General features: G+C 38.9%; 4 protein-coding genes across 7 annotated transcripts; 1 reads left to right on the top strand and 3 right to left on the bottom strand.

The window, feature by feature from the left end:
• Positions 1-4,917: 4,917 nt before the first annotated feature.
• Positions 4,918-11,355, bottom strand: LOC117563427 (protein no-on-transient A). The gene is made up of 5 exons (XM_034241764.2): positions 10,941-11,355; positions 8,198-9,482; positions 6,568-6,900; positions 6,406-6,473; positions 4,918-5,085 (listed from the first exon to the last, which is right to left on the bottom strand). Exons 1-5 carry the CDS (start codon positions 11,259-11,261, stop codon positions 4,978-4,980), a joined length of 2,115 nt encoding a protein of 704 aa, XP_034097655.1. The 5' UTR covers positions 11,262-11,355; the 3' UTR covers positions 4,918-4,977.
• A 160-nt stretch (positions 11,356-11,515) lies between these two features.
• On the bottom strand, positions 11,516-13,679 carry LOC117577824 (phosphatidylinositol N-acetylglucosaminyltransferase subunit Q). Of its 3 annotated transcripts, none has more exons than XM_034262758.2 (8): positions 12,781-13,679; positions 12,595-12,703; positions 12,396-12,531; positions 12,191-12,335; positions 12,061-12,137; positions 11,892-12,007; positions 11,718-11,832; positions 11,516-11,660 (listed from the first exon to the last, which is right to left on the bottom strand). In XM_034262758.2, the coding sequence occupies exons 1-8, from the start codon at positions 13,458-13,460 to the stop codon at positions 11,563-11,565; spliced, it is 1,476 nt and encodes a 491-aa protein (XP_034118649.1). In that variant the 5' UTR covers positions 13,461-13,679; the 3' UTR covers positions 11,516-11,562. The 3 variants fall into 3 exon arrangements, 2 of the variants coding, with proteins under 2 accessions (XP_034118649.1, XP_034118651.1); XM_034262760.2 differs by having other exon boundaries at positions 12,764-12,944; XR_007954717.1 differs by lacking the exon at positions 11,516-11,660 and having other exon boundaries at positions 11,731-11,832; positions 11,892-12,003.
• Positions 13,680-13,779: 100 nt separating this feature from the next.
• LOC117577825 (splicing factor U2AF 50 kDa subunit) lies at positions 13,780-17,616 on the top strand. Of its 2 annotated transcripts, none has more exons than XM_034262763.2 (5): positions 13,780-13,939; positions 15,283-15,846; positions 15,924-16,012; positions 16,701-16,823; positions 16,911-17,616. In XM_034262763.2, exons 1-5 carry the CDS (start codon positions 13,927-13,929, stop codon positions 17,370-17,372), a joined length of 1,251 nt encoding a protein of 416 aa, XP_034118654.1. In that variant the 5' UTR covers positions 13,780-13,926; the 3' UTR covers positions 17,373-17,616. The 2 variants fall into 2 exon arrangements, with proteins under 2 accessions (XP_034118654.1, XP_034118653.1); XM_034262762.2 differs by having other exon boundaries at positions 15,921-16,012.
• Positions 17,617-17,787: 171 nt separating this feature from the next.
• On the bottom strand, positions 17,788-24,277 carry LOC117577823 (1-phosphatidylinositol 4,5-bisphosphate phosphodiesterase gamma-1). Its single transcript, XM_034262757.2, has 4 exons — positions 22,635-24,277; positions 22,107-22,578; positions 21,183-22,042; positions 17,788-20,270 (listed from the first exon to the last, which is right to left on the bottom strand). The coding sequence occupies exons 1-4, from the start codon at positions 23,913-23,915 to the stop codon at positions 19,200-19,202; spliced, it is 3,684 nt and encodes a 1,227-aa protein (XP_034118648.1). The 5' UTR covers positions 23,916-24,277; the 3' UTR covers positions 17,788-19,199.
• Between the last annotated feature and the right edge of the window lie 218 nt (positions 24,278-24,495).

Genomic DNA, 24,495 nt, shown 5'->3' with positions numbered 1-24,495 from the left:
GACGTTGTCTGTGCCTGCCTATGTATGTATGTATGTATGTGCGTGCATCAATACACATGAAAGCACAGCTTTTGAGCTTTCAAAACAACGAAAATAACAAAAATGAAATGCAAAACATAACACGCAACCATGCTGTAACAAAAACCAAAACTAATTAGTATTACGTATGTACACATACATTTTCCCAATACACACACACGCACACCTGTATGTTGATACGTATGTATGCACACATTTAAGACATGTTTCGTATGCAACTTAAAGCCAGCTTTACGCACACATACGTAAGCAAGCCAAGATGTTTACGTGTATGTGCAGACGTGTGAGCATGTGTATGTGCGCTCTCAGAGCTGACATTCAAAGAAGAGATGTAGCGTCCGCTGCTGTCCACGGCGCAAGGTTTTTTTTAATTGGACAAACAAGATTTGCGTTAGCAAACGTATTTTTTATTTGCCAAATGCACATACACATATACATACATGTTTAAATTGTTGATAGTACAAATTATTAGGCACTTACACTTGCATTATTTAATTATTGGTGGTTAAGTCGTGAATTTGCAGCTAATTCACACACAGCGTCTACTCAAACACAGAGACAGATGTAAGCAGTATTTTTAAGTTATTAGTGGTGGTGCGCACCCACACACAGGGTGACACAGGGGCTTTCGCAGAATCCTTGCGCCAAACACAGCAAGCAGCTGCAGTCGCCAATTGGAATGGCACATCCTGTGAACGAACAGCTGTTCGACATACGATTGTTATCGAATGTTATGCGCGAGAGTTCGTGTTTGACCCAAAGCGGGTGCTGCTGATAACAACAACTTACACGCACACACAAAAAGACACACGCTAACGCTTCAATGCTTTTGCATATGCATGCCGTCGTTTTGTGTATATTGCAAATTTATTTATGTAATATATACACCTCCTATACAAACGTCCAAATGTAAGCCAGCTTCACTTAATTTGTTATTTAAATTTGTTACCTGCTACCGTTAATATCAGTCACGGCCAAAATGCGCACGCTCGCAAATCAACAGCTCTTGCTACGCTGAGATAACTTAATTTACTAACGCGCTCTCTTTGCACTCTCTCTCTCCCGCTGTAAGCAGAGCATCGAACACGATGGCAACAAACTATCGAAAGAGCGCAGCCAGCAAGTAATTAAAGCGGGCAGTGCGGTTTAAACAACACTATCACACCGCAGACAATCGCAATCGCCAAATGAGCGTATGTGTGCGTATGTGTGAGCAGTGCATATACATACATAGCAGCATTTCAGCGTGATTGAATTGCGTCACAATTTGCGGCGACGCCGCGCGTTCAATTTCAGTTTCAGTTTCCTTTTGCGATGCCGGTGTGGCAGCATTAGGAGTACGAACGAACGATATATATTTTTTTTGTATTTTTTTGTTTATGGGGTTTGTGTGCCAGTTTCATCCAATCCGCTTCCGTCGTCTTCGGCTGAGTTATTTTATGCCTCTCTGCGCTGCACAGCAACAGCAACAACAACAACCGCAACAGCAACATTCAACTTCCCATGCTAAATCAAATAAAAACTCGGGATGTTTTCAATTGCCATACAAAACAGTCTTTTCATTTTATTGTCGCCACCTAGTGGCGAGTTTTTTGAATGCACCATAAAAGTGACGTCACAATAATAATTCATAGGATTTGTTGCTGTCAAACAACAACAACAACAACAGCAACATCGTGAACATCTCGAGCATCCTTGCAATGGTGTAGATCCCTGTAAGCATAATAAAATATTTTAATTACTTGTTCCTCATTAGCGCAAAAGCAAATTAAACAGCTCGCATTAGAATTAAGTAACTTGTCGCAGCAATAAATAACGGATTTTTTTTTGTCGATTGGTCAGAACCGGTAAAACTTCAATAAAAGTTGGCAATCGTTGGAACTGGAACTAGAACCAGTGCAATAAAAACAACTGTGCTCGAGCGACACCTGGGGAATTTTTTTTTGGGAATTTATTCATCAAAAAGAGATTACTTTCAAAATAAAAGAAATTTCACTTCCGCAAATTTCGAGTTTAATCTTAGATCATGTTATACATAATTCCCATTTCAATTCAATTAAATTAACAATTCTTAGCAATAAATTTGACGGGGAAATTCTGGGAATTTTGTTAAAACAAAAGAATGAAATTTAAATTAAGAATTTCAATAGAAAATTTCCATTAAGGCCTTCCATGAAATTATTAATTACCCACAAAAAAAAAAAACGCATTCGATTTCTGCGATCCCCTTATTTATTATTTTTTCAGATGGGTAATTCCCCCAAGCAATGGATAATAAAAATCACTCAATTAGGTTTATTACACACACACATACATATATAATAGTAAATATATGTGTACGTAAACAATATTTAAATATAATTAAATAGATGATTTGAAACTTCCTCGGCACAGTGTGATTTCTGTGCAATTATTGGGGAAGAAATGGATCATTAACCATGTGATGTTGCATTATAATTATCATTGTTGATCATACACATATCGCTCTGGCCATTATTTCATTTCATTTGCAATCCGTTCGAGTCCACAATTGTTCAAACAGTTCCGAAATACACAGATTGTCAATAGTAATAATACAACAACAACAAAAAACATACACATATTACATCAAATATGATTTCGAGAAATGGAAAGTCACCATTCGATTTGTTCCCCTTATAATCCCAAAAGTACTACAAGGGGAAATTGTGCAGGGTGGCAAAAAAAAAAGCAGGTAACAAAATCTTAAGAGCATTCCACCAATCAAGTTACCTTTTGTTACAATATCAATATAAACAAAATGTTGCGCAATTTACAAATAGAAACGAATTCAAGTATTCACAAAGTACGTGATTTGGGTTCGCAATCGATTTGAGTCGTCACACACAAATGGAAGTTATCCAAAAATAGACGTCATAACGTATGGAGACCCATCGATCGACCCATCGCCATCGATATTCATATTGCATTACATTTGCATCGACAAATTGTCGCCGAAAGTCGATTAAGAATCGGGAGAAATTCGAGAGCTGTGAATTAGTTAGGTTGATTTAATTGTGAATGAAATATATAACGAAAATATAGAGAGTTGATTTTCTTTACGATCCAAAAGAAAATCAAAGATAAGAAACAAATTCGATCGAGCCGAATATTTGATACTCTTGCAGACAGCAGAACTCTTGGAAACAAAAATCGCTATTTTTATAAACACAGTAAATCTTAGAATTGCAGATTACTCATACATTCGATATGTTTATAGACAGTTCAGTGCCCTTAATATCTGCAAGTGCATTTATATGGCAGACATAAACATTAGTCAGATCCAATTACATTTAATTGACTTGGCATTGTGTCAAGTGTCAGTTTTGTGGCACGAACCGAAACCGTACATACCTTTTGCTAATTATAATGGAGTTCCACATATACATAGCACTTAATTGCTATCACAAAAAAAGCAAAAAATCATCATTGTCATCGTCTTGATGCATACGATTTTAAGCTTCCCAAATCAGTTTCGCAAATTTCTTTTAATTCCCCAGCAATACATTCCATATATCATCAAAGCATTCCTTCTTCATTCCCACATCCAATCACAATTCGACATACTTATAATATTAAGTTAAAGTTCAACGAAACTTCGCCGTTCATAATGTAATTACAATTTCTATATAGTATAGTATTTTTTAAGAATTCATATAAAATATTGTTTAACAGAGCTGCACAAGAACTATTACACATGTTCTATAGATCTTTTAAGTCCACATCACAAGTAATTCAAAAATTGCCAATATATTTCCCAACATTTTGTTAAATATCCCCCAATTGATCCCAAATCCATAGACAAAAATAATCCCACTGCATCATACTCACCATATAGTAGCAGAGATTGTAGCAAGAATACGAAAAGTTAACGAACATATACAATGTCTATACCATATATCAGATTATATTTCAATACAAAATTCAAGAGAATAAAAAAAAAAAAAAATAAAAATAAAATTGCAATATTCAAGAAAAAAATTTTCAAATTAACAATATTAAAAAAAAAGTAGCTCAAGAGAGTTTTCCAAGTCAGGTTGGAGCATACATAATTATATAGTATAGTTTTTCAATTCTTCAAAATCCAAGTTTTCTTTATTGAGATGACACTTCACGATGACATATTTGCAGAAATAATTGTATCAAATAATACCTATATTTATATATATGTAATGCATATATATGTATATACATATAGCGCTATTATATATTAATATATATATTTAAATATCAGGGGTGCTACAGAAATCGATTCGGCAAATTTTGAGCGGAATGATTTCGCTATCAATCAGCTTTCATTCCGCTGGCATTGCCACCTCGTTTGACATTTTCAAAGTCAAGGTCAGTGATGCCACATTTTCTAAGCTGAACTTGATGGATGATTATGATAAAAAAAAAAATATGAATAGGCAAGTTCGAAAAGGTTGAGGTTGGTAAAATTTACTAAAAACCTTAAAAATCGGGTTTCTGTGGCATCGTTGAAATTGTTGAACGATTTCTGTAGCATCTCTGTATATATGTCTAGATGTTTATATTAGAAGTTTTTTGTATGGTAGTTGTTTTGGGTGTAGCAAATAGTTTAAGTTAAGTATAATTAATGTTAATGTAATTACTTAATGATAATAATATGTGTATCTCCATTTACATTCGATAGCAAACAATTTGGATTAAGTTTTGTAAAACAAATGCAAAATCGATAGCAAACTGTTCGATTTGCGACGTCACACATACATATATATGATAATCGATATACATATATTTGTATATAGAGACTGATTTATTATTAGTACATGCATATATATCTAAATATCGGATTTATGTATGCAAGAAGTTGTTGGTTTTTTTTGTTTAGTTTTGTAATTGTTCTTTTTTTTTTTTTGGGTTTATGTGTGGTCCATTTGATTGATATCGGGAGCATGTCTAAAAACGACGTCGTCCCCATGGAACATTATTGCCGCCGTTATTTCCACGTTGATTGCCGCCTTGGTTCATATTGTTAACCCCAAATTCAAAAGATGCGAAGCCATCCTATTCAAGCAAGGAAAATATATATTCGAGTGATTTTACTGTAGTTTGATTGAAGTGTAATTAAACCATTCCCAACACCCTTCCCTCTCTGCTCCCACAAACCTCAATAGACTCCCCCCTTAAATTATAGAAGGGCATAGCATATAACATCATTTCACATGCCAAATGTCCAAGCACCATATCATTATATCATGCGGCACGCTATTTAATAGCGGCATATTTGTGTTTTGAGCCCCTTTCCAAAAATAATAATAAAAAAAAAAACAACAATCTGCCACTTCCCATAGTGATGAACTCTCTATATAAATAATATAAATTGTGTTAACTTTCAAAGATCCCCCACAAGATTAAAGAGAATCACAAGTCACGCTCATAGGCATTGCAATCGCCGTTAATGATGAACAGCTCAACTGGTGTAACATACGCATATACTATACATTTCCTCCATATATGCATGGTATACATATACTTATAGAGGCTCTGCTCACGAGTCTGAGAGCTGCTAATTGTTGTGGTTAATTAATGTGATTGCAAATTTAAAAATAAACTCGTTGCGCAAATATAACATTAAGGCAGATCGGGAAATATCCACAGATCACATAAGCCACCAAAACAGAGAATAAATCTTTTTAACACTTCTCTCTCTTTACCTTTTACCATGCAAATATCACACAATCTAACTGCATTCAAATAAGTCGATATTTTAATCGACGACCATTCGTTGTAATCGAAAAAAAGCTCACAATGCAAATATTCTCAAGCTTTCTTCTTGCAAGCTCAGGTTCAAAGCTAAGCTTCTGCTTGCAGTGAGACCGCATTAGCTTGTGGCTAAATATACCAAAATACTGCACAGTTGCTACGATGGGCAATTCTAGAAATTAAAGCTACAACAAATCTGGTAAGTCATGAAGAAAAATGGCAAACTAAGATGTCTCCAATTAAGGTGACATTCCCATTCTCAATTTCCACAATTGGTAAAATAATATTACTACAAAGTTTATAACTAAAGATCTTTAACGATTGTTAATGATATAGCTAATATACATAGAAATTCGCATGTGAATCTCGAACTTTTCAAAAAACCTTTGGGAAAAAAAACGAATTTTTAAATTTGAAATTTTTGCATTAAAAATACATTTTTAAAGCCGATAACAGAAAAGTGGCCCCATTTCTATTCCCCTCCTCTAGACTAGAAAAATCGTTAGCAGAATGGTTAAAGATGCATAACAGAATGATGTGAGATAATGACTGTGAATGAATACCGAACATCGATATCGATCCACCCAATAAAAGCGCAACCTGGAAGTGCGTGTTACATACCTGCTGCTGGTTGTTGGGACCTGGACCGGAATTGTTGCCTCCCATGTTGTTGTTGTTATTATTATTTCCTGTAATGATGCATAGGAAACATGTTAATCAGATGCACCAGGTTTGTAGTAGACACACGCAGCACGCAGCACAGCGCACAACCCACACACTTACCTCGGAAAACCTCGAATGGCGAGTTACTGCCGCCAAAGTTGTCAAAGTTGCCGCCGCCTCCGTTGCCACCGCCGCCGCCACCGCCATTATTACCGCCGCCAAAGACTTCCTGTTGATCGAGCAGCGAGTTCAACTGCTGAGCCTGCATGAACAACGTGTTCTCCTGCTGGCGACGGCGCATATCCTCCTCCTGGCGGACCATCCGACTCTGCATTTCGGTCTGATGGCGACGCATCGTTTCCTCCTCGCGTTTGCGCATCTCCTCCGCCTGCTTTTCGCGAAGTTCCCATTCCAATTTCTTGCGCTCATTATCGGATTCGCGTTTTCTTAACTCTATAAAATGTCAAACGTTTATTAGACATGCGAAATGCAATTTCAATCGAAATGCTAAAAGCATTTTGTTTTTTTTTGTCGATCTCAATTTGGAAGCAGCAAAAGCAAAGTTGCCGCCCCATCGGAACTTTACAGCTCTTCCCCCTCCCAAAAAACACAGCGGAATGATATATTGAGTACATAATATACATAAAAAGAGAGAGAGAGCAAAAGTACATGTTGTTACGATCATGAAGGGTTGTTCAAAATATTAATGCCTATATATCGATTACAATCGATGTGTCCCATCAAAAATATTATAGTGTCCATGTCTAAAATCTCCCCATATATATACAAATTATCTTTATAATAATCCACAAAAATTCCCAGTCCTTAAATTCGGCTGATACAGCCTTTCGATATAGCTAAGAAATCGATCGATTTCTTGCACTTTAAAATATATATACAAAGTTTTTGGTCGGTATTATGACCTTCATAAATTTCGTGTTAAACATCAGTACATAAAAACTGACACTGATCATCGATAATATTGCAAAGTTATGCCAAATTTAATGGCCTTCATGAGAATTCCTAACATATATTGACAATAATATTATGATATTTGACTATCATCAGTCGTCATAGATCAAGCAAGTTATGAGATATCTATCAGATATACCCCCACATAATCATAATAACACCATCAGCGGTGAGTGCAACTCTTAAGTAATACCCAACCCAATCGCAATATGTATTCGTTATAATTATGAGCTCAAGATTCATGTAGAACTTAGATGCTAGGGTAGGAATTTGTTTGATTTTTTTTAGAGAGAGGTTACAACATAACACAATTAAAATTAGCACTACACGAAATGTATTAGCCAACGGACGATTATAAATAAATATATAGATTAATAATCAAAGAGAGTGCAAAACAGACGACGATTAGTCAGTGATTGAGCAGCATCACGAAAACTATCGATAGCAATCGCCACAAGATAGTGTTGTCGTGAGCCTTCGCCATAGAAAAGCTTAATTAGAATGAAAAAATTGTTGGGTGTTATCGACAGTTTTGCTTACTATCGCTGCGAGAGATTACAATGTAAAGAGAGCCACTGAAAGACGGCAAGGGTTGTGGTTGAGGAGAGGAATAGACTAGAGGTTTGAGATACACAAAGATCAAAACTTCGGCCAAACCCGAAGAGTTACAAAAAAAATAAGAATATGGTTTCAATTTTTTTTTTTTTTGGTTTTTGCTTTCGTTTTCAGATTTGGAAATAGTAGGTAGTCGATATAGTACCCACGGTTTTATACTGACCTTGACGCAATAGCTCTGTTTCTTGCTCATAGCGAGCGTACTCCATTTGAGCTTCTAGCTTCTCTTCTTCCATTTTGAGCTCACGCTTGAGAGCATCTTGCTTGCTCTTGTATAGATCATGCAATTGCTTCCATCGCGAGCCGTACTCATGCTCAAACGAATTGATATCGGCGAAGCGTGGACCAACGCTGCGCTCCTGATTGAAATCGGGACCCTTCTTGTTCAACGCCTTCTCTGGCAATCCATCATTGTCATCGTTCACATCCATCGGTTCGACGAGGCATGGACGCAACGACGATGTCAAAAAGAAGCATTTCTCATTGCACAAACGCAAACAGGCGCTAGCCGATGATTTTGTGGCAAACTCAACCGTTCCCTCGCCCAAATGCTTGCCACGATCATCAACCGTAATGCTTGCCCGCTCAATGGGTCCAAACACTTCGAATGCCTTGTAAAGCAATTCGTTGGAGACAAATGGCGTCAAATTACTGACACGCAATATGGTTGCATTGGGTGCGAATCGGACGCGCAATTGGCGACCCTTGCGCAACGAACCGTCTAGAGCACGCTTGGCCTTTTCGGCATTCACATGATAATCGACTTTGAGGAATGTAAAGTTCTTCTCCAAATTGGAGAATATCTCGCCAATTTCACCGTACGGCTTAAAGATTTCACGCAACTCATCGTCGGTAATATCATTTGTCAGATTGCCCACATACAGGCGATTGCGACCAGAGAATTTCGTTTCTTGGGCTACCTCAATAGGTGGCAGCTCATGGGTTGGCCCACTGATGCTGCGCAAACGTTGCGCAATAAAGAAATCATCGCCACGCAGCGAATTGTTGCCGCCACCGCCGCCGCCTCCACCACCGCCGCCGCCGCCAGAGTTTTGTCCTCCGCCGCCACCGCCTCCTCCACCGCCATGCTGACCACCGCGTGATCCGCGATTCCGATCGCGTCCGCCTCCTCCACCGCCGCCGCCACCTCCTCCTCCTCCTCCATTGTTACCTCCACCACCTCCTCCACCATGCTGACCACCGCCTCCATTGCCACCGCGTGGCCTAAACCCTTGATTCTGGTGCTGGTGCTGCTGTTGTTGCTGCTGCTGCTGTTGCTGAGCCTGGGCATGAGCATGAGCTTGTCCCTGGTTTTGAACTTGAGCCTGAGCTTGGCCAGCTGCATTTGGATTGGATTGATTGGCATTGTTGCCGCCGCTTGAAGCTTCATTAGATTTGTCATTAACGTTTCCTCCGTCCGGCTTGGGTGCCTCTGCATTGGACTTTTGCTGTGAGTGTGTGTGGGTGTGTATTATATATATTTGGATGTAGATTGGTATATTCAAGAATATGGTATAAAGAAAGAAATAAATTGTGATTTGATTTACACTACAACTACAGTACAGTAAACAAAAGAGAAGACATTTCTCATCTGATCACTTATAGATCAGCCCACCAACTCCTGAAGCTTATCACCCCAACACCCACAATGCGCAAATGCAAATCGCATAATCGATAACTTTGTTCCCGATAAAACATCAACATCAGAGGTGCATGTCGAGAAATGGCAATTGCAGCAACTGATGTTTGTACATAGCATATAGCGAGAGATAACACATTATTATCATCATATCAGAGATGCGATTGAACTTGGTGATCAATCGATGTTCAAGCAAAATAAATTCCAAAATATGCAGCACAAAACTGCGTCAAACGATTCGCATAAACAAAGCAAATGTAAGAATCAAAAATAAAATGAAGGTTAATGACATTTTGCGTACGTATTAATACATACACATACATATGGCAAAATAACACCAACCCGCCCCTTGACCAAACCAACCCACGAAACACAAGAACACAACAGAGCAAAATTCTCCCATATGGTGGACTAGCCAACTACCATAACATGGAGCCGGTTTTGTTGCTCTTAGAATTTACTCATACACATATACACTTGAAGCAACTCTAACAGTGAGATCGCGTAGCGTGAAATACAACACAAAAGCTGTTTTAGCTCAATGTTATTGGTGCAAGCGAGACAACTATACTGTACACTTACACACGAACGCACGCACTGCACTTCTCGTGTGCATGTGTATGTGTTGTATACGTTTAATGTGAATTGTGCCGAAAAAATAATTTTTTGCAGCAAGTGGGAAAAAATAAAGAAAAAAAAAAACAGAAAACAAAATTATGTATGCATATTCATATAACGGCTACCAACATTTGCCATTTAAATAGATTTTGCGAGCCCCCGCAGAGATTTTAAGTATTGCATAAAAAAGAAACAAGTATGCACTTATGTATACATGCACATTGCACATACAATATTGTATGTATTTGTTAGAAGTATTAATTTCTGCAATATTTTATGCCACGTTAAAAATTATTGCATTTTTAAGGGTCAAAGTAGCATTTTATGCCCCTCTTTGACCGCCATTGTAATTATTTCATATCTTTTGAAGTCGAGAAGAGAAGCAAGCACATACACACACTTTTAACACATACATCCATAATTTGTATGCATGTATACATACAAGACATCACCCCGCAATACACACACAGTCGTTCACATTTTCGCACAAATAAACTTTCAGAATGCATTTAATTCATGCTTGTTGAAAACGGGAACCTTCAGCCGTCAGATGAAATGATTTTGTTCTTTTTTTTTTTAGAAAATTGCTTTGAGCAGTCAATTACTTGAATTGCATTTATGTATTTTTCGTTGTTTATTCATTACTTACGTTTAGATTGTTCTGATTTTGGAAATTGGACCTATTTGGATTGTTGCCGCCACGGTTGCGGTTGCGATTGCCGCCACCAAATCCACCCTTGTTGCCACCAAAATTCTTATTTGGATTCTGGCCACCCCCGCCATTTTGATTTTGAATGTTGGGACCACCGCCGCCGCCGAAGCGTTGTCTCTTTTCTGCGGGGCCGCCGCCGTCATCAAGCTGCTTTTGTTTGCCGCCCATATTCTTATTTTGCTGATTGTTGCCACGTATTGGTTGGCGTTGAGGCATTGGTGCTGTATTACCAGGATCAATTTTCACAGAATTATCCATTATAAAATTTAGTTTGGAAAAAAATTAAGAACTATTTTGCAAAATTACACAACACGTTCGTCCAGTTTTAGTCGGCGACTGAAACGAACACTAAAAACGATTAGTGATGTGGCTAGAGCTTCGATAATTCGATAAATATGCAAACGGTCACACACCGACATGCAAAGCAGCCGTGCGTGTTATATCGATAGTAATCGAGAGTGGAATGAAATACAATTTAAAAATGGAACGTTTTGACAATGAAATTTGTTTAAAACACGGATATTGTTAATGGTTTATGTTTAGCTTGTTTTTAATTGTCTTAAACTTGCAGTTTATATACAAATATTACAATTTTAGAATTTCGATAGTTGAAATATAATTGTTTTTGAAGCGGAATGTCCAATACTCGCAGGCAGTCTATAAAAAGACAGATAATTAGTTAGTTGAAGAGTTCTAAAGATTTAAAATGTATACCAATTTCGTTAAATCCTTTTTTCACACATTTCAGAAACATTTCTATGGGGAAATTTAAAATCTTGCGTCGAAAAAACTCCAAAATGGCCAATGTAGCGAACGTTAATGCCTTTAGCTAAATAAAATAAATAATATTGATTAGAAGTAAAAAAAATTATGATAGACATAACTTACTGTAGCAAAAACAACGTAGTAGACAAGCGTTGTGGGAAACAAGAATAAAATAGCCGAGAAAAATATTGTGGCAAGATATAGCTGGCGATTCATATAATTGTGTGCTTCAATTCTATCTGAAAATCAAGAGATTCATGTAAAAAGTTTAACAACAACAAAGTTGACTTACTTCGAAGAATGTTATAACGATTGCCACGCACCACTTGCCATAATACAGTCAGTCCTTTCACTCCCACATTATTTAATCTGTTAAAAGAAAATGACAATCACAAAAGACAACAAATAAGGAATCATCCTACACTTTGGTATAGACGTAAAAGCAATGCGCATGCAGACCGACAATTGAGATTAGATCAGCGAGCAATGCGATCTGATAGGTAAAGCCCAGACAACCGAATGCGCCAATTGCCAGAAACACTTGTCTCACAACTGGCTCAATTAAGTCTAAGAGAAAAACGTAGTTAGTTAGAAATGCAAATGTGGAAAAGGAATTCAATATCATACCCAAAAATGTGGACCACAATTCAATGTGGTATTTAAAGCAATCGAGAAAGAAATTATTTAGATGTATGTTTAGCTTGAGACCAATTGGGCTACCCTCTAAAACCTTTAACAGACTGTACAGCTGACTGATGATGATCTGGAAAATTGAACATACTCCTTATTTCTTTATGTGATTATATGAATATGTGTTGGAGCTTACGTGTGAGATCTGAATGAGGAAATCGCCAGGATGCGAGGCAAGTGTGAACAACAGCAACATCAACAATATGCCCAGTGCACGATCAATCATAATGTTCGTCAGTCTGGAACTAAATCGAAAGGGAATAATGAGAGATCGATCATCGAAGAGAGAACTTTGATCAACGAACATGTTGTCATCATTTACCCGGCTGCATAAATCGTCTGCCATTCCTTATAGTGCTTAAAGATGACCGTGTGCATAATGATGCCGTTAACCACCGCATTGCCCACGATGTACTTAAACAATTGCATTGGTAAATTAGCCAGCAAGCATAACGGTTGACTGCCATAGAACCATAGACCCTCCGATTTGTTGCGTATCGCTCCCGGCTCCGGTTGCACTAATCGTGCGAGCATATAGAAATCGCATTCATCATTAATTTGACGCGGCGACGTTTCGCGCATTGTCCAATGATTGAGAGTATTGTAGCCCTTAATGATCAGACTACGCACGATTTGTTTGTCGTACAGTATCAATTTGATTTGGTTTAGATTTTCGGGTGTTATGCCAGTGAACATCAGCGAGACATTGGGGGATTCATTGTTGTATGTGAAGCATAGCATCATGTCGTGTGCATTGCAATGTTTGCTATCCGCATACGAGTCGCTGCATTGTATGGCACCCAAGAAACGCATATGATTGCATTCTCCTCTGTCCATTATTGTTGTTGTTGCTGTTTTATTGCTGTCATCGGTGTTGGTGTCATCGACATCGACCACATAGTAGACCACAACATTGTCGTCGCTAATGTGCAATTGACCATATAGGTTGCAGGAGCGTTTCACATAAAAGTAATTCGTCGGTAAAAATATCTTTATGCTCATGATTTTGTGTTTTTTTTTATTCAAAAGAAGCCGGCTTTAGTTAACCACATAATACAAAAACAAACAGACAACAAATATTTAGAGAATACCTATATTTCGATAGACTGCGAAACTGGTTAGCGATAACATGACAAAACGTCTGCAATCGATATATCGAGTTGAGGGTGGTCGTCGTTATGGTGTATTTGCCAACCGGTATCAGTATTTTGTATCGATGTCAAATTGTAGCGGTCATACTGAATGCAACCATGTTGAGTGTTTGCATTTCAATTCCACACATTCCCTGGTTTTTCACGTGTTCTGTTTTATATCGTTTCGCAGATATGTGTTGACATACACATTCGCATTCACATCGAAGGGGATACATATTTCATCGGCTTTTTTTTTGTTTTAAATAGTTCGTACATTACTAAATTTTCGTGTTAATTAAAAGGAATTTATATAAAGAAAAAGCTACTGTATCAAAATGGGATATGACGGTGAGTAGCGCAAACGATAAAATAACGCCAATAAAGAGAGAAGAAAAATTCTGCACACACAATTGCACACACAAAAGGTTCTCTGCTTGGCTTCGGACAATTTACACACGAATGTGCATACATACATATCTACATGAGTGTTGTCTCTATGTACATAAGTTTACATAAATAGAATGGTTGAACGCATTCAAAAGAAAAAAATGATGCCTGCAATTTAACAACGCACCTGTATACGCAACGAATTTTGCTATGTGCTGCTGCGAAACGTTTAATAAACTCTCAACCCACCTCCATAATTTACGCGTATCGCCAGCAGCATTTTTGGCCTCCTCTCGCCAACTTTTTAATGGACCGGCAGACATATTGGTGTGACACACACATACAAACACTTGCAATGGGATGTGTGTTGTATGTTAATTTGTGAAATTTCATTTTAATTTGTTGGCCCTTAAATTGCAATGCATCTAGCATCCGATGATACATGCGATGAATTTATGTGGATACATACAGATGTATGCATTCATCTTAATATTTGCATTGGTGTAAGCGTGTGTGTGCACACTATTTTTTTCCCACCAAAATAACCGCATTGCGTATTGCGATTGGGCGGCTGCGGCAATGTGTGTGTGCATATGTGCTTGTGTATGGGTGTGTATGTATGTATTTATACGTGTGCTAACCCCATAAGTATAAACTATTTGCATTATATATACATATGTGTACATTGTATATATGTATATGAGTGGTATTAAAGCACATTTAATTAAAGCCGGCAATTATGATAATTATAGATATACATATATTTATATTAACGATATGTAAACAAATTGCCCATGTACAGTACCTGCAAGCATTGTTGTTTACTCATCCCATATAAACATTTTTGATACAACAATCAGCTGATAGCGCTCACAAATAATTGTTTACTTAAGCATTACTTACTATTAACAAATAAATCAGTTGGTTTATGTAATGCTTGCCAAAAAAAAATTAAACTGTTTACTTCACACATTGCAACGGTTCAAAAACTAGTTAAAACTAAAGCTTTTGAACCTATTTGAACCGGTACAAAAGCTTTTACGAACCTAAAGGAGTTTCAAAAGTGGTTCAGTAGCACGAAATTCCATTAAACTTTAGATTCAAGCGACTTAACAGTAAACGATTTGGGACTAACTAAAGAAAAGCTCGAAAACCCAAAAAGGAAGTCGAAATACTGTTCAACATCCGAAATTTTTGTAATTCCATGAAATCCAATAAGCATTTAGCTCAGAAGCTTAGTTTGTTCATTGTTTTTTTCATATATAATGCAGCTCATTTAATTGTATTACCGATTTTTCTTGCAGATCGTGATCGTGAACGTGACAGGCGTCGTCATCGCTCCCGCTCCCGTGACAGGCATCGCGATCGGTCCAGGGATCGCCGCCATCATCGCAACTCACGGCGCAAGCCATCATTGTATTGGGATGTGCCGCCGCCGGGCTTCGAGCACATCACACCGATGCAGTACAAAGCGATGCAGGCATCGGGACAAATCCCGGCCAGCGTTGTCCCCGATACGCCGCAAACAGCCGTGCCCGTTGTGGGATCAACGATCACTCGACAGGCCCGACGCTTATATGTGGGCAACATTCCGTTCGGTGTCACCGAGGAGGAAATGATGGAGTTTTTCAATCAACAAATGCATTTAGTTGGTTTAGCACAAGCCGCCGGCAGCCCCGTCCTGGCATGCCAAATCAATTTGGACAAGAATTTCGCTTTCCTCGAGTTCCGTTCGATTGATGAGACCACCCAGGCGATGGCCTTCGATGGCATCAATTTGAAAGGACAAGACCTCAAAATTAGGCGCCCACATGATTACCAACCCATGCCCGGCATCACAGATACGCCCGCTGTAAAGCCAGCTGTTGGTAAGTTGAATGGCATTTTAAAATTTCAATCACAACTTTCTTGTTTAACATTGCATTTTCCGTTTCCGCACAAGCAGTGTCCAGCGGAGTCATCTCAACCGTGGTGCCCGATTCGCCACACAAAATATTTATTGGAGGTCTGCCCAATTATCTAAATGACGAGCAGGTGAGCAAGATTTATATGGAAATCGCGTAGATAATTTGTAGATTGTTTGCCAATTGTCTAAACTAGAAATTTAAGTCAGCTAAATTCTGGCACAACAGCAAAGTAAATATCTAAAATTATACATTTTTGCTTCATATTTTTATACCCGATAGTTTTGACTGAAAATCTGGTATATTTTTAGCATTTATGACATGTGGTATATTTTTAGTATACTGTGGTATACGATTTTGGTATATTTTTAAATTAATATTGCACTGTTTTGCTTTTATTAAAAATGGGTAGTGAGTATCTCACAGTCGAACACACTCGATTGTAGTTTTCTTGCTATATTTATTTTTTAGTCGTTAATAGTCAAAATAACATGGTTGGCACATAGAATTGTTATTATAGATTGTCAGAAAGTTTTTACATTTGTTTAAAATATGACTAGTCTAAAAAAGTAATAACCTTTACCTAAACACAGCCGCAATTTGACCATTACAAATTAGCTTGTTGAGTAAGCCCAAATAATTTATTTTAATGATAGACTTGGGATAAATTGCTATAGATTGATTTAAAGCAGTTTCAAGTTTAATGACAGGCTTGGTATAAATGATTATAGTTGAATTTATAACTTACATAAGGAGACTTTCGTTGTCGTGTTAAATTATTTTTACCTTATTACATATCTTGCTTTTCATTTCGACAGGTGAAAGAGTTGTTGCTATCGTTTGGCAAGTTGAGGGCATTCAATCTGGTTAAGGATGCTGCCACTGGGTTGAGCAAAGGCTACGCCTTTTGTGAGTACGTGGATCTAAGCATTACGGATCAGGTAAGTCATACTCTCATGCTCTCTCTCGCTATTGTTGTCTCTTGCTAATCGATGTATTGTTCTCTCTCTATCTCTCTCACGCCGCAGTCAATTGCTGGCTTAAATGGCATGCAGCTGGGCGACAAGAAGTTGATTGTGCAGCGTGCCAGCGTTGGCGCCAAGAATGCTCAGAATGCGGCAAATACCAGTCAGTCGGTGATGCTCCAGGTGCCGGGACTATCGACAGTGGTCACATCGGGACCGCCCACCGAGGTGTTGTGTCTGCTCAATATGGTGACACCGGACGAGCTGCGCGACGAGGAGGAATACGAGGATATATTGGAGGACATTAAGGAGGAGTGCACGAAATACGGTGTCGTACGCAGCGTTGAGATACCGCGACCCATCGAGGGCGTTGAGGTGCCCGGATGCGGCAAAGTGTTTGTCGAATTTAACTCCGTGCTCGATTGCCAAAAGGCACAGCAGGCGCTCACTGGTCGCAAGTTCAGCGATCGCGTTGTTGTTACATCATATTTCGATCCTGACAAATACCATAGACGCGAATTTTAGATCAAGTTTCTACGTATTTCACACATTTACCACTTTGTCCAATATACATATAAATATATTAAAACAAACAACAAAATAAAAAAACAAATGCAAAACGAAAACAAAAAATTATCAAGTAAAGAAATGCGAAGTATATGATGAAAACAACAAAAAATATAAAACAAAAGATACAACAAAAAAAAAAAACAAAAACAAAAAAACAATCACATAAATAAAATATAACAATTCATGACTTTTATCCAAATACACTCACATCGACATTTGTTTATTCTAACTATCTATATTCTTGGGGAGGAATTTATTTGAACAAACAATTAACAGAGAACAAGAACTATATCAACTTTATTTGGCATTTTAGAAATATATTTATATACTTTTTTATTTGTTTATAATCGCAAATTTGTAACAGTATTTCTATATATATATCGTACTATATATCTGGATATATACTCAGTGTAAACACGCGCTAAACTTTTATTGAGATGAAATAATGCAATGGGAAAGCAATTTTGTATTCAATGCATTAATAATAGTTATTGTTTTTGTATTTCTTAGCAGTTCTTCGTAAGAATTCAATTTTGTTTTCAAGCAATGCAGCTGCTGTTAAACACAATATAAAAGTATATATGTATAGTTCGTCTGATTGGAAAGTATAGGAAAGAAACACATTGCATCATTTTAGATTTGTTTGTTCATTTCAACTACATTTAATAAATGCTTTTTGCCATGTTCATGCCATGAAATTCACGATCTCATCACGCACGATAACAATATTTCTCAAAAATACGTAAGATACATAAATGGAAAATACACAAAAATTAAAAACCATACATATTTCTCATATATAATAAATACATACATAGTATAAAGGTATATATAGATATATACTCTCGTAATTGTCTAGTAATTTGTAGTTACAAAATAGTTTTTTCTTTTTTTTCTAAAATAAAAAATACATATATGAATGGATCGCATTCGCTTCCTGTTTTCAAATAAAACAAGGCACAATTAAAATATTAAATACTAGAGGAAAAGTCGAATAAATAATTAGATTTAGGCGAATATGTGTATATGTATGTTCGATGAAGTGAGCGATTATGCAGTTAAGTTGGCTGCGCCAGGCATCGTTAACGCAATACACCTGTGCGTGTGTGTATATATAAATATATATATATATATGTATGTAAATCTTTTTTTCTTTTGGGATTTTTCTGATCACTTTTCATACTGGAATGCGATTATCATGAGTCGCCCAATACACAGTTACGAGTTTAAAAAAAAAAACAGCTACAACTACTAACTGATACAGAGAGCAAGTCCAAAAAGTGACTAATTTTTGATGTGTGCTGTTAAGTTGACAGCGCCAAGCCAAAAAGTGGCAGCGCTGCAATTGCACTAAAAACATGTGTGTTTGCTCGCTCTGTGTCTTTAAAGAAGTAAAGACGAGTCTAAAGAGGCACATTAATTATTAACACGTAGACTTTAAAAATCTCAAATTGTAAATTGCAAAAGTTCAATGGTGGATTAATTCAATTTGTACCAACAATGTGTTAAGTTGGCAGCGCTTAGCCAAAAAGTGGCAGAGCTATTGCACAAAACATGGGGATTACTATAATTTTAGTTGTGTCTGTACCGCTTAAATTGTTTTGGGGTATTCATTTGCTTTCAGACTGAAGTGAAGTGCTTATAAATTGAATAACGTTGCTAAGAATGTGCTTACCATGAGAATCAGCTTAACGAGATATGTATATGTGTGTGTTTTTTTTTTATAGATATGTGTGATGCAATACTTGATACGTTTCTTCTTGGGCAAACTTAACGCAAAGGTCAAGTGGATGTCCTATTGATGAGCTCAACGTAGACCAACAGTGACGACAGCTCGAGTTCTTCGCTGAACTTATTGCGCAATATGACACTGCGATATCCCTGACGGATGCAGGACAAAGGATAACAGGCCTGCGCATTGAAATGCGTTTCGGCAAACATATCCTCGTCCTGCACCTCGAAGCGCAGCAGAGCGAACTGCGGATTGTGGACGGTGAACTCGAACGATTCATTCCAAATCGGATTGAAACCGTTCTCATTCACCTTGGTGCGATACTTGATGCCGCTGTCAAAGCTGGCGCCAACGATCTCGACCACAATCTGCGGATTATTCGATTTGCCACCGCGGAACAGATGCCGTGCCGCAATAATGCGCATATTCACCTTGATCTCGGTGAGGCCCTCGGACAGTGGATTGTTTGGATTGAAATTATCGTAGCGCATGAACGTGGGCTTCAAAATGTAACCGCATTGTCCATTATTTCGAAACTTGGCCTGATTCAGCTGCATGGCCTTGTCGCCTGTCTGATAATTGAGTGCAATCATCTGGGAGCCAATGTTCCAGAACGGCACCGGATTGAAATTGGACGAGTCAAGACGCTGACCCTTCGGATAGACGCGACTGATTTGATTGCGATGATACGATAGAAATAGCGGCATATTCTGTTGGATGAACTGCTTCTCGGCCTTCGTTTCGGGGAAACTCGACATCTCCTGAAAGATCCACGAGTGATCGCGGAACGGTACGCTACGGAAATAGATGATCAAATCGGACATCTCTTTGGCCACACGCGCTGTACGCTCCTTTTTGCGACGCTCCGTTGCCAGCTGGCTGGCAATCAACGCCGCATCCTGTATCGCCTTGATCCATTCGTATGCCGTCTCCTGTATGTCAAAGCCAATGATGAAGGGATTTTGCATCGTTGGCGTTTGTATCTGCAGCTTGATGATAATGCCCGGTTCGTTGGACTCAAAGAGCGAGGCGACCGCACCGTAAATCTCAATGGAATCGGTGCGTCCATCGTTGCCCTCCTCGTTCACCGAATTGTAATCTTCTGTCGCCGAATCAATCACCTAGAAATTGAAGATTAAAATGCATGAGCATGAGTATTGAATATTGTGTCATGTGATTTTAAGGTAATCGAAATTATTGTTATACCCCGCTATCCAAGGGGCTAGAAGGGCATTATAAGAAAAGGAGTCATCTCCGACCTCATAAAGTCTATATATTCTTGAGAGCAGAGACGATATATACATGTTTATCCGTCTGTCTGTCCATATGAAAACTGCTGCTATCAGGTCTTAGTTGCTTTAGCTTTTGACCTTTTTGGCCAATGTCGAATGTAGTATTTCATCGATATATCAAATATGACCTTTGGTATATTTTGTATATGCTTATACGATATGTTTTATGGGGTATCATATGATTTGACTGACAATCAGGTGTATTATAGTATATTTTGAATGTAGCATTACTTCATCTCTATACAAAATATAACCTTTGGTCTATTTTTAGTATTTTGCGGTATATTTAGAGACTAATATAGCTGCTGATACTGTTTTACTTTTGTGCAAAATGAGTATCGGGTATCTCACAGTCGAGCACACTCAACTGTAGCTTTCTTACTTGTTTTTAAATGTATTTCCTCGTTTTTATACTGGTCTACTTTGTGTGTCTTTCTGTCTTATTTCTGTGTTTACTTCTTGAATATATTTTTATTTTGGTTTCTATAGGTCAGTTTTTGTGTTGATAAGAGTTTGCTTATAATACAATTGAAGTAGCCCATTAACAGTCATTTCCTTTGTGTTTTGTAATGGCTTAACATAGACTTGATAAGCATATAGCACATTTAAGCTGTTTTTCATTGCTTTCGGTTTGTTTGCTTATTTGCCCAATTACAATTTCTTTGCTTTCGATTTGGTGGCTTATTTCCTTATTTCCATAATTAAAATTTCTTTTCTTAACTATAAATTTAAGCTGCTCACCTTAACGTAGTTGGCCGGCAGATGATGTTGGATCATACCACCGTAATCGCCCTTCCACCACATCGAATTGTTCCGTTGGACATTCGTGATGATGGCGTGCTTGGGAAACGACAGTTCATCGGGCTTATCCGCCTTGTAGCTGTACAATGCTTTGCAGGTGACATACTCCTCCAGATTGGATCCCATATAGTTGGAGGCACCATTGCTATCACCGCCGCCGCCATGCTCGCTATGCAGCTGCGCATTCTCGATGAGCGTCTGTCGCAACAGCTCCTGCGACACTGGATGCATCAACTTCACATTGCGATACAGCGGATTGCGCATATAATAATGGATGAGCGAGACAAGCGATTCGAATTGCAGTGTATCGATGGCATAGAGACGTCCCTCCTGCATGATGCGACAATGTTTGATCTTGCGATTGATCGTGAATGAGATGACAAATGCATTGGCGCTCTGCACCGATGGCCGCACCAAAAACGAACCAATGTCCAGCTTAAACAGCCCCTTGTCAGCCTGCTCTTTGGTTGTGCTTGGGTGAAACCATTCCTGGCTCTCGTGTTTCTTTGGCTGCGGCACCGGCTCCTTCAGTATGATGGAGAACTCGGAGCTGCGCAGCATGTTCTTGCGATAGTACACAATCAGCGAGTACAGCGAATCGAAAACAAAATTCTCAACGAGATAATACTTTTTCGAGCCATTCTCATGTTTCGATTTGATGCGACAATGATTGGGACTATTGCGGCGCCAGAAAGACAAACTATAATCACCTACAAATGTGGCGGATTCGCGCACCAGAAATGTGCCATCGCCCAGATGCTTGTACTTCTCCAGTAGTTGATCTGCCTCCGGTCTGCCGCCTGCAAGTGCAAGAAACCAATTTAGGAAGTGAATTACAAGGAATAAATAATAAACTTCACACACCCTCGAGCTTGCCATGGAACCAATTCTCGCCAAAGTGCAGCTCATCGTTGGCCGATGTGTCCTTTTGCTTCTGCTGCATGTTACTGTTCAGTGTGCACGCCGAGAGGCCAAAATCATCGTCCTCGGAGTTGCCATTGCGACCCTCGTTTATCTCCGAGGTGTAGATCAACTCCTGTTGCGTGAGCACAAACTGATAGAGGTTCCACGATTTGTCCACGGGATCCTTGAAGTACAGCAATCCCTTTTTCAGGATCTTCTGCATATTATCGCCATCGTCGGTGGTGCCGCCCAGCGATGAGCGATGACTGAATGCCGCAATCGTGCCATTGTTGACACCAACTGCCGGTAGATTTTCATCGAATTGCGGCAACTTCTTGTGCTTTAGTATGATCTTGCGACGCAGTTGATATGGCGATGGCAAGTGCACCTCATTGCGATCGCAGGGCTGCGTCAACAGCATGTCCCCAAAGACCTGAGAGCAAAAGCCATTAATAATGATAAATCATTAAGTGGAAATTTAAAACTCACCTCGATGAGCGCATGTGCCATGTTGCGCTGCTGCTCCAAAGAGCAGTTCTGTTCGATGGACAAGATCACCGGATACTCGGACGTTGTGAACGCATGATCCTTGATTGTTTTGATTACATCCATGAATTTAATTTTCGATGTCATCGTGTGCCCGTGAAAGATGTACGGCAAATTGTCGGGACCGTTCCAGCAGTCCAGCTCAATGCAGCGACAGCCCATGCGCAAGGCACGAGCATAGGCCTCGCAAGAGGATTCGCTGGAGAACTGATCGCCCGTCAGATACGTGTTGTGCGATGAGGCAATCCAATATGAGGACAACGGTTGATTCATGTCCATAAATATGCTGTCATATTTCGTGTCCCACAGATCATTCTGCTTCGAGAACAAATAGTCCACGAACTCGGCGATGGTCAGAAATGGTTCCTGCACATCACGTTCCACATCCTGCACGAAATCGCGCATAAAACCCGATATGCTGCCCAAGTCACCGACACTGTAATCCCGTTGTTCGCTCTCCAGAAACCGTTTAAACTCTAACGGTCGCAATTGCTTCTTATCCTCCGAATAATTGAATTCGCTGCCGCACAATAGATTCACAAAATTCGCGGGCAACAAGAGTTTCTGATATAGACGCGAAAAGTCATCGAATTTGAGATCATGTTTGCGTCGTATGTCATCAGTGAAGCATTCCATGAACTTGCTGGTGCTCATCTTGCAGCTGACGCTGGCCAAGAATGTCTTGAAATCCTTGATGGTCACCTGACTGTTTTGCTCCGATTTCGTCAGATGTGAATTGCAATTCTCAAAAGAATAATACTCGCGACGTAACCAGCGATCTATTTGCAACGGATATGGGGCATTAATCGTATCCTTAACCATATACCGCAATCCACGCACCCAATTGTCCGCCTCGATCTCGGAGAGCGCCACCACCGAAAAGCTCTTCAGTTTGAAACTGTTGCCATACATGATCACAAAGCATTTGCTGCTCTCGAAGCGCTGACAATCGTCGGCATGCAGTCGAAACTCCTTGGAGTTCTTGCCCACGCGTATCTCACAGATTTCGCGCAACTGTATTGTGCCCTCGTAGTCGGTGCGTGTGTGCGCCGCCACCGTTGACCATAACAGCTGACGGGTCTCTCTGATCAGCATGAGATGGCGACGCTCGGGGCGTCGTTGTTTCCCATATAATTTCGTCACAATTGTGCCGCGCTCCAGCATACAAATCGTTTGCTCCATTTCGCCCAAAAGGGGCGTATTCATTGCACTAAAGCAACTCATTGCATTCACTTTATTTCGTGTTTTCTAAACAAATGAAAAACATGCATAAATATCTCCAAAATAACAAAAAACACACACACACAGCCACTCGCGCTCTCTCCCGCAAGTATCTTTCTCTATTGCTATCTCTATCTTGCAATATGTTTTCTATACGTTCGGTATGGTGGACACATCCGCTTCTTGTTTTCCACTTTTTCTCGGTTTGTTATAGTTTGGTCAACATTACACAGCAAAATGAGTTTATTTGTTGGTCACGCGGCGAGTTTATGGAATTAATTATGGGTTCCGCTTTTTACTGCCGCTGCGTTTTTATTTTACAAATTGCACTTGTTGAATGTGTCCGATATAGAGGTGGAGATACATCGTTGGCATTATCGATAGCTCGATATATTCGATACATTTGTTTTTAAATCGATGGAGCGCATCGATGTTTTTGCAGACAGTGATTATTAAAATTAATGCATTTGCTATTAGATTTTTATTATAGCATTAATATGAATTTTATTTATTTTAAAATATGTCATTAATGCACTTATTCTATTTATTTTAATGCTTCAGAACTTGCATCGCTATATCAATG

The sequence above is a fragment of the Drosophila albomicans genome, chromosome X, assembly GCF_009650485.2.
Source record: "Drosophila albomicans strain 15112-1751.03 chromosome X, ASM965048v2, whole genome shotgun sequence".
NCBI lineage: Eukaryota > Metazoa > Arthropoda > Insecta > Diptera > Drosophilidae > Drosophila > Drosophila albomicans.
Note: the sequence above shows the minus strand (reverse complement) of the source record. Positions and strands in the feature narration are given on the sequence as shown.